We start from the raw sequence: 10,972 nt of genomic DNA, 5'->3' as shown, positions 1-10,972 counted from the left end.
TGTTCTTGTTCAACCTGAGACAGAAGTTATTTGCTGATAAGACTTGAGAGTGTGGCTTGTTTCTTTGTACTTATCAAATTCTCAATAAAGAAGGGGGAACTCTAGCTGTCTGGCTCTGTAGTAGAGTTGGTGGAGCAGCAGAGGTCACTGCTCTCAAAGCAGACCTTGCTGGATGTGCAGCAGTTCACAGTAGCCTGTTGTGTCATTCCTAAATAGGCACTAGTGTTTCTCAAAGCTCTGACGCCCTTTTTCCTCAGTCAGGTTTTTACTATGAGTCATGGCGCTTGCAGCACACCAGAGCACATTTGGTTATTTCAACTGAGGTGACACAGATATTATTCTTTGGTAAAGGTAACAATACATCAGTGTAGAAATGGGCTACTCTGTTATGAGTAAAAGTCCCCAGTTCAAAATTTTACATATGCTTTGTGCTACTTATTCTTCTACTCATATGAATTTTATTTTCAACAAAATTGTGAAGTCACTGGAGATCATCACAGAGATGTGTCTTGCTTGTTAACTTTATATTATTCCATGATTTATCCCTATTTGATTCATGGTAATATTGTTTGGGCAAATACACACCCCTCAGATCTACACAAGCTTTATTTGCTGCAAAAACAATTTGTAAGATCGGCACCTCTCTCCAATTTTCATGAGGCCTCTGTTCCACTGGTCAGGAAACTGAACCTTCTTTCAGTATATAGTACAAATAATCATCAGACATATGTCCTTACCTTGCTCTCTACCATCATCGTTAGCAATTTCTTCAAATTTAATTCCCAAATATAGTCATATAATCCCAGACAGGTCAATCAGCTCCACCTCAGATATTGCAGTGTAAGGAATTATCATTACATTTAATTCATGCTGGCTGATTATTTTTTGACTTGTATATAATATATAATTATTTTCTCTGCACTGTGTTCTCTGTGTGTCTTGTTTTTTATTGGGTTATTTTTCACTGACTGCTCAGAGTGCTTCCTGCTGTCATTTATCTTTTGTTGAATTTTTCTGTATAATGTTAGTTTAGTTATTTGTCTCCCTTTATTAGTCTGTTTTTCTCCATAAATTGAGGGGAGGTATGTTTGTATAAGCCTGTAGCTTCTTGACCTCTCCTGACACATATCTTTCTTTCTTTCTTTTTTTTTTTTTTTTTTTTTACTATTTGGATTTTATGCAGTTTTATGTCAGTGCAAATAAAATTTGAATAAATTAGAATTAGAATAAAAATTAATACAGACTGAGATGTTATAAACAAAATATATGAAAAATATATATGAATATGATACTGTGCTATATATTAAACAGTATATAGAGTAGTTTATTAATAATATGACTTTTGATATAACTCTGTTATATCTACTATTCCGTGCAACTAAAGTGCATTCTGCGGTTTTGCTACTTTTACCTAAGTAAACTGTGTGAGTACTTCACTGCTGAATGTAGTGGAGTACAGTATTTCTCTCTGAGTAGTAGTGGAGGAGAAGGATAAAGTTGCAAGAAACAGAAACACTAAAAGATAAGAAGTACCACAATTTCTTTCAAAAACATGGAAAGGAGGCAATGAGCAACTTAATCAGAAATGACCGAAATATCAGCAAGATATAAGTGAGAAGTTACCAAAAAGGTGAATGATCACATCAAAGAAAATTAAAACAATGAAAACAGGGAATCATTTTTAAAAGGAGACAAAATAAAAAAAAAAAAAAAAGAAATAATAATATTAATATTTAATAATAAATTAAATAAAATAATAAAAAATAATAATAACAAACATACCGTGTATATAAATGTATATATATTCTGTTACCTAATTTTAAATGTATAATTATAATAATTATAAATACATAATTATTATAATTCTAAATATAATTTTGTGGGCATTTTTCCCTAGCTTTTTTTTTTTTAATTATTATTATTTTTTTTAATATAATTGTCTAATAATTCTCTCAGTCTTTAAGTTAATTTTCAGGTAATTTGCAGAATTTTGTACAGAAATTAAACTAATTTGCTCAGGTATCAAAGGTTTAAATACTTGTGAAAGGTGACTGAAAGCAGCACAAGCAGAGATGTCGCTCCAGGATTCAAAGGGTTAAGTGCAGTAATTTTCCTCTCCACCACTGTAACTATTGAGACCATAAGACCTCCGCGACACGAGGGGGCGCTCTCACTCAGAGTCACCGCTCCTCCGATGCCGTTACCTCGCGATGCTAAACGGCTCAGCTAACTACTTCCGGAAGTTTTATTATCAATGATTTTGTCACTTGTGTGAGATTAAAACACTACGTTGTTGTTTGTCTTTTGTTGTTGTCAAAAATGTCGTACAACTACGTGGTGACAGCCCAGAAGCCGACGGCAGTCAACGCCTGCATCACAGGTAAACACCCGCTGTTTGTTGTTTTTATCTTTTAGTTGTGCAGCGGTTGGAGATTTGCCACCTGCGTGCTAGCTGAGCTCCCGCGCTGCAAGTAAAGTGCTCCAGACGGGCCTGTAGCAGCCGCTAGCTCTTGTTTTGCTAAGTCAAATGTTTACCAGCTCGTCTTGGCACACTTGTGTGTGTAACGTTACAAGTCATGACACACACGTCTTCGTATCTGGTTATGTCACGTATGTTCAAAGGCACATACGATCCGGTGAAGCTGTCGTTGGCTCTTCTTTTTCACACATTAGCTGCGGTCGTGTCTTGTTTGGTTACCACAGATCTAAATGCGTTTTCTCTTGGTTACAAACATGTCAAATAACCGCACAGCTGCTTCAAAGTGCGTGAAACATGCGGGGAGATGTGCGTTACATGTGACAGATAATCTGGCCCCCTTGAAAACATGACAGGAAGGCTGGTGCTGTCGTTTAATATCACGTATATAGGTCATAAAATACAAGATACGTGAAGATACTGTTGCTGATAACAACACATAGTTCACATAGTTGGCGTGATTGAATCTTCTCACATCTCTGCTTTGAATCACGCGACGTGAAGCTGAGCACGTCACTGCCCCATTACTGTTAAACGCATTTAACTCCTATGTAACATCAAGCTAACGACTGTCCTAACTTCCTTTTCCCTTTTAATAATATTACCTTTAATAGTAATAATATGATTCTAACAAGTTGCATGCTCTCATGACACCATACCTCTGTAAGCCTTCCTCATAGTTCAACACATAATGTCATTGTAGGGATGTGGATTTAAATGTTAAGGGGTCAGATATGGGCAATATACAGATATACAACCTGCAAATCATTTCAAGATTCAGTGTTCAAGTGATTTCTTAAATTACTGATCAACTGGAGTGTCAAGAAATGCTGCTGAAGAAATAGGACATGCCCATTAGTCATCAAAACTAAGACTGCACTGCAGCAATATAGCAGTGTCAAGGTATATCAGATCAAATCAGATATACAACAGTAATGCAGGTAAAACGAAAGTGTTTTCAGTGGGTTGTTCAATACTAAATTAATAAATACTAATACCATAAAATAGACATCAATAAAATATAATAAAACCCTATCTATCCAGCAATAAATCACAAACTAAAAGTCCAGTATGACACACCAGCAATGACTACTTTCAGGAAGGTGACAATTGGCATTTGGCATTTAAAGTGACCATGTGCAGTGCTGTGCAATATGTATATGGTGCATTGAATTAACTGTTTAGCATCCTAACAGCCTGTGGGAGGAAGCTGTTAAGCAGACTACTGGTCCTAGATTGTGATATATCTAGGTTAATACCTTTTCATTATTGTAATACAATGCTTGTTCTACTAACAGTAAGCCGTCTGTTTTCATTCCTTTCAGGGTCATTCTGTCTGATAATAATATAAATTCTGTAATACCGTGAAACTGCGATATTTTCAGAGACGGTTTTCTTACTGTGAAAATCTCATATCATTGCAACCTTAATCAAAGTACAAAGAGGCGTCTTATAGGTTGCAGTTCTAGTCTGAGTATTTTTTTTTTATTCTGAAGATATTTTTATCAAACTTGTTTTACAAAACAGGAAAAAAAAAGACACAGCTAAATGCAGACATAACAAATAAACACCGAGTACGGACAGCCCAGTAAAACAAAAGAAGCAAGCCACGCTAAAAATTGTTTTATAATAATAAAAACATAAAGAGATTAAAAATGGGATCCCAGGGAACCTGTATCTATTTAGTGGTACCCAGATATTTAACAAAGGGCTCCCAGATCCAGCAGTATAAAAGGGTTTGTCCTTGAAGGCTGTGAGGAAAGCTTCAAACAGGATCATACTTGATACTGTGCGCAGCCACTGACGTAGAGTGGGAGCTTTATCAGTGATCCACATGACTAAGATCCATTTCTGAGCAGAGTGCAACAGAATATGCAAAAGGTTTCTGTGACAAAGACATTATCTAAATATCTTTTAGAAGCATGGATAATAGTTATTTCCCAAATATCACCACACTATAAATACAAATATTTGCTCAAGAACATTGGGATTTTTGATGTTGTCAACATTGCTCTTTGCTATGTGTGCACCTTTGTCAGTCGTCATTTCCTCTCTTACTCTCACCTAAACCACAGCATAAATAACACAGTATAAATGCTGACATGTCTACAGGTCACTTCACCTCTGCGGAAGACCTCAACCTGCTCATAGCTAAAAACACACGGTTGGAGATCTATGTGGTCACAGCAGAGGGGCTGCGGCCCGTCAAGGAGGTGGGCATGTATGGAAAGATTGCTGTCATGGAGCTCTTCAGGCCAAAGGTAAGTGTGGAGGATGTGTGCGGGTGGTAGCAATATGTTAAAAAAAAAAAAAAAAATTAAAATTAACTAGTTGGTGGGCTGTTGGGGGAAAAATGGTCAGTTAGGCCCCGATGACACAGAAAGTGTTTTAGCAGCTGGAGATGCCTAGAGTGCATTTCTGTGCTCTACGCACCTGGCGTTTTTGCCTGAGGACTGTGAACTCCTCGAGTTGAAAAAAACTTCAACTCAGATCGGAAAGCACCCCACCTGAGCTCTGCTTTTTTACCATTGTCCAATCGGATGACTTGAGAGACAGGCCTTCTGTGGTGGTCACAGCAAGAAGTTTACAGTCGGTTGCTGGATACCCAGAGCTATACGGCCCGACGTCAGACAGCAGGTTGTCAGACTGCCCCTGAATCATCATAAAATACGCCTGGAAACGTCCATCATGGAGGAGAAGCTCCTGGACCAACTGGTGGTACTCCCCATGATCCACCATCTTTTTTAAGTCAAGTCAAGTCAAGTTTATTTATATAGCAGATTTCATGCGACAAGCGCAGACTCAATGTGCTTAAAAACAGAAACAAAGGTACATTGTACATGACAAAACATAAACATTATGATAAGAGTGACTAACATTTATAAAAACACACAAGATGTAATCAAAGGTGTTGGTTAAACAAGATAAGAGGATATCTTTCTTATCGCGGTTAAAAACAGGAGATAATAACAATAATAATACTAATTCAGTAAACCTAACTAAAGGCTTGTGAGAATAGATATGATTTAAGTTTGCTTTTAAAAGAAGACACTGAAGTAGTAAACCGTAGTTCAATTGGCAGCGAATTCCAGAGAGTGGGACCATAATGACTGAAGGCACCAAACCTGAATTGGAGTTGATTCTGCATATTGTGAGGAGACCTTTGTTTGATGATCGAAGGGATCTCTCTGGTACGTACTCAGTGAGCATGTCAGAAATGTAGGAGGGAGCTAACTGATTAAAACATTTATAAACAATAAGAAGAACTTTAAAATCAATTCTTTGTTTTACTGGGAGCCAGTGTAGTGATGATAAAATCGGGGTTATATATTCAGACCTTTTGATTTTTGTTAGTACCCTAGCAGCTGTATTCTGAATAAGCGGGAGTTTGTTTAATGTTTGTTTTGGCAGTCCAGCAAAGAAGGTATTGCAGTAGTCTAGTCTACTAGAAATAAAAGCATGCACCAGCTTCTCAGAATCAGATTGGGATAAAAAACATGTAACTTTAGCAATATTTCTCAGGTGATAAAATGCTGTCTTAGATATATTAGAGATGTGCTTGTGGAAGTTGAGGTCGGCATCAAGAACCACACCTAAGTTATTGACATGATCACATGATTGAACAGATAAGGGAGTAAGCAGGGATTGAATTTCATGCCTCAGGGCCTTAGGACCAACAACAAGAATCTCTGTCTTGTCCCGATTAAGCTGTAAGAAATTTTTGCTCATCCAGGAACTGATATCTGAGATGCACTGGATGAGATTGTTCAGAGGGTCATGTTCATTGGCAGAAACTGATATGTATAGCTGTGTATCATCAGCATATGACTGATATGAGACTTTATATTGCTGAATAATGGACCCAAGAGGAAGCATGTATATATTAAATAACAGAGGACCTAAAATCGATCCTTGAGGGACATCATATGGAATGCTTATCTTATCTGAATCAAAATTACCCATGGACACAGAGAAAGATCTTAGAGTGAGGTAAGAAGAACGCCAGTATAGAGCTGTATCTTTAAGGCCTACACAGTGTTCAAGACGTTGAATAAGAATTTCATGATCCACAGTATCGAACGCTGCGCTTAGATCAAGAAGTACCAGAACAGAGACTTTATGATTGTCTGTGTTAATTTTGAGGTCATTCACTACTCTAATCACAGCAGTTTCAGTACTGTGGTTTACTCTGAAACCAGACTGATAAGTGTCAAACAGATTGTTATTTGACAGATGCAGATATAACTGTTGGTAAACAACCTTTTCAAGTATTTTAACAAGAAATGGAAGATTTGATATTGGTCTGTAGTTGTCAAAAACCAGTGGATCAAGATTATTTTTCTTTAACAGTGGTTTCACAACAGCGTGCTTGAGACATGAGGGGAAGGTTCCAGAAAGTAGGGAGACATTAACAATGTCAAGAACATCCTCCACCATACAACTAAAAACATTTTTGAACATTTTAGTTGGCATCATGTCAAGAGCACATGTTGAAGAACTGAGCAGCCGCACTACATCATGCAGCTCACAGGACTGAATCAGGGTGAAGTTGGAGAGAGTGTTAGCAATGTTACGCTGAGTCAAAGAGACGTGATCATACATGCCAGCAGAGGAAACCACAATTTTATCTCTAATATTAGAAATTTTGGATGTAAAATATGTGGCAAATTCATTACATTTCTCAGTAGAGTGAAGATCAGTAGGAATTTGTCTAGGTGGATTAATCAGCCTATCAATAGTACTAAACAGCACTTGGGAATTATTTGAATTTTCAGCAATTATGTACCCACACAGATCTCTGTTTCCCTGTGCCCAACTAACTATTTGCTGACAGCCTCTCACCCTCAACCAGAGCTACAGCAAGTACCCTCTGCCTCAACATTTTAGGAACTAGATACTGATTACTGATTGATTGTACGGGAAGTTTAGGGTAAGGAGGTGATGGCATGGTTTTTTACTACTGGCATTCAATTAAAAAAAAAAAAAAAAAGACAGTGCAATATGCCTTGCAATATCCAACTTGCAAAACGCTTTCTGTTTGATCAGGGCCTTGGTCGGTCTCACTGAAGATCACTGCACTAGTTTCTTGACCCACTTTGTAATGAGTATTGTCATTTGAGAGAGAATGCACATCGATTTCCTTCCATAAAACAAAGCAAAAAAGTTTAAAATATATATCTGGTCTATTTTGTACCTCAGCCATCATTTTGATTAGATTGGCTCTCCTCTAAAATATTCCTCTGTTGTTTGGGGCTGTCAGATGAAAGCAGTTAGCGTAATAAAAGAACGTTTGAAAAGGGAACAAGATCAGACATGTCCTGAATATTAGTGGTCATTATGAGTCTTGGTTATGAAAATAGACAATAACTGGAGAAGAATAAATTCAGTTTTCAAAACTAGTCTTTTCCAGTTAAGACTTCATTTGCAGTTGGTACATTATGCAGCCGCTTGTCTTCTAACTGGAAAATGATAATGGGATCACATAATACCAGCATTAGCCTCCCTCCACGGGCTTTCTGTCCGTTTTTTCGGATTGATATTAAGATTTTAGTGCTTGTTTAATATGTTAAATCTGGCGCCACCTTATCTAGCAAAACTTTTGTGTCTTGATAATCCAGTAAGAGGTGAAACGATTAGTCGCTCCTGGATGTTCCCAGACACAAAAATAGTGCCTGCCTCTGAGCTATAGAAGAGCTTACCTATTGAAATAAAAACTGCCCAGACTACAGAAACCTTTAAGTCGCAGCTGAAGACCCATCTCTTCCTTTTGGTGTACAATTGATTTGAGCCAGACACTGTAATTGACTTAATCCTCTGTTGTGCTGCAATTTGCTCTCTATTATGTGTATTGTTCTTCTGTTCCTTTGTTCTCTATTGGTATTTTGTGCCTGTTCAGCACTTTGGTCAAATGTGGTTGTTTTTAAATGTGCTCTACAGAAAAGTTCCGCATGACTTGACTTGACTAAAATAGTTGCCGTTACTGAGCTGTTACAAGTCTGTCCCAGATTAGGCTGGTGGAATTAGATGAAAAGCAGCGCCTCTGGGTCTTTGATGACTTTGGTGTCTTTTCCCCCGTTTGTTCAGGGTGAGAGCAAAGACCTTCTGTTCATCCTCACATCCAAGTACAACGCCTGCATCCTAGAATACAAACAGAATGGGGAGAGCATTGACATCATCACCCGTGCCCACGGCAATGTCCAGGTGAGGGAGACATACAAATATGATTATTAAAATCCACTTCATTATTCAAGAAACATGAATTTCAGGCAATTTGTACTTTTTTATGGTTTATATGACCAACAGTATGAGTTCAAATGTGTTTTGACCTTCTCTCATTAACCTTGATTTAATACCTCAGTTTACTCTTGATTTATGTGCAAAACTGTCATTAATCAAACTTAAACTACTGTATGAATTCATCCAAATGCTGTGCACAGTCTCAGTGTGCACTTACGGCATATGTTAGAAGAATATGGTCTAATTTAAAGGTCCAGTGTGTAGGACTTAGTGGCATCTAGGGGTGACGATGCACAATTAAAAGTTGTGCCAAGCGTGTAGAGCCAGGCTGAATCCAAATTTCCTGACTTCACTGCACTTGCACACTCACAGACTTTGCAGGCGCTCTCATGGGAAGTCTGGGAGTGGTTAGGCCCGTCCAAATCTACAATTCATCCAGTCTGCAAAGGGCTGCAAGCTGACTCTGCAGACTTCAAGAGAGTCCACTTGGGGTGCCAACTTCAGCAGACTTCACTGACTTATTTGTCCACAATTCATTGCAATATGGATGTTAAACAATTCTTGAATCATGTAGGCCAGAAATAATATTCAACAACAACATCATGATAAAGAAATAAGTAGAAATATAGGCTAAGAAGATCTGTGGATGTAATTAATAGGCCTACCCGATTTATTTAGTCAGAGCCCAGTCCTTATTTACAATCATCTCTGTATTTGAATGTCTGAAGTATGTTATACTGAAATTTATTTTGTTGACTCACAAAACACCACTATACATGGGATTTATATCTTGTTATCTACAGGGACAGATGAGCAGACAGAATGTGACAATTATTGTAATGATGACAATGAGTAAAACAGTCTCGAGGGCCGTCTGTCAGTAGCTTGCAGTCTCTGCCCTTGCAGACTTTACATGATGACAGTGAACTCATCACAATATGTTCGAATGGGCTCAGGGTGGACATTTGGATGCAGCTCCAGTGTTCAATTTGTCAGTTTAGGGCTACTGAGAGGCAACATGGCCGACTCTGTGGAAGAGGGCTGCCTCAGTATGTAGATATAAAGGCTCATCAGAAGGCAACAAAAACGTAACAATTCTTATTTTCATATGATTAGCAACTAATGTAAACATAGTCCTGAATACTGTATTTCATGTCTACCCTAAATCCGACACACTGGACCTTTAAAATCAAGAGGAATCTTTTATCTAGAATTTTGGAGTTGTTATTTTCTTAGTGTCTGTGTCTGTAATGTTGTGGAAAAGTATGAAAGCTGAAAAAGATTCAGCAGCAGTCTGAGAAAACACCAACGGGACTTTTGTCTGAAGCGTGCTGCTGACCTTAAACTCTCCTCAACCAAACGCTGTTTTGCAGGATCGTATTGGGCGTCCATCAGAGACAGGTATTATCGGAATTGTAGACCCAGAATGCCGTATGATTGGCCTGCGGCTGTATGATGGGTTGTTCAAGGTGATCCCACTGGACCGGGATAACCGTGAGCTCAAGGCCTTCAACATCAGACTGGAGGAGCTCCAGGTCATCGATGTTCACTTCCTGTACGGCTGCCAGGCCCCAACCGTCTGCTTCATCTACCAGGTACTAGAGGAGGAGTATTACTTTGATGTGGGAGTGTATGTGTGTGTTTAAGGGAATAGGTATGGCCATGTTGGCGAATTAATACAAGTGGGACTTTTGCATTTGTTGTCTGACTTTTTCAAGCAGTTTGATGATGGAGGTGCTCCTGCAGGAGTTTTCCTGTGAACAACCAAAAGTTATGTTAACATTCAGTTGTATTCACCGAAACGTATCGTGTGTAACCTCGAGGTCTAACAAATGTCTTGAGTGTATTTCCTTCCTCATAAAACATTTGAGGAAAGAAATGCACACACCTGTGTTTGAGCTCTGCTCAAGTGGGGCTTTTATGCACACCAGTGCTCAGATGTGCTCATGGCACGATACTGTAGACAGAAGTGTTTTATATTGTAGTGTTTTAGTAGAAATGCATGTGTCTGAGAAGCACTGAGCACACGACTGGACTGGGCTCTTGTGTGAGAGTTTGTAAACAGATGTGTATATGCAGTTTTGCCGTCGTTGGATGGAGAATATCTGCCTTCTCTGAATTCTCCGTATACCGTGGAGGCATGCGAGAAATATGTCCTCTTCATGAAGTCAAGTAACAGACGGTTAGCAGTTGATATACAGATGGTCATTTTGCAGGTGAGGTATTCTTTTAATGTAAGATTGTGCTCATTTTAGACAT

The 10,972-nt window shown here is 38.4% G+C and overlaps 1 protein-coding gene across 1 annotated transcript in view; it reads left to right on the top strand.

Moving 5' to 3' along the window:
- Positions 1-2,212: 2,212 nt before the first annotated feature.
- ddb1 (damage-specific DNA binding protein 1) overlaps positions 2,213-10,972 on the top strand; it is a 76,338-nt gene continuing 67,578 nt past the window's right edge. The window contains exons 1-4 of the mRNA XM_049596162.1: positions 2,213-2,380; positions 4,589-4,737; positions 8,561-8,677; positions 10,087-10,308. Coding sequence (XP_049452119.1) covers positions 2,320-2,380; positions 4,589-4,737; positions 8,561-8,677; positions 10,087-10,308 — 549 coding nt within the window. The 5' untranslated portion in view covers positions 2,213-2,319. The remainder of the gene's footprint in view (positions 2,381-4,588; positions 4,738-8,560; positions 8,678-10,086; positions 10,309-10,972) is intronic.

Source organism: Epinephelus fuscoguttatus, linkage group LG2, assembly GCF_011397635.1.
Source record: "Epinephelus fuscoguttatus linkage group LG2, E.fuscoguttatus.final_Chr_v1".
NCBI lineage: Eukaryota > Metazoa > Chordata > Actinopteri > Perciformes > Serranidae > Epinephelus > Epinephelus fuscoguttatus.
Note: the sequence above shows the minus strand (reverse complement) of the source record. Positions and strands in the feature narration are given on the sequence as shown.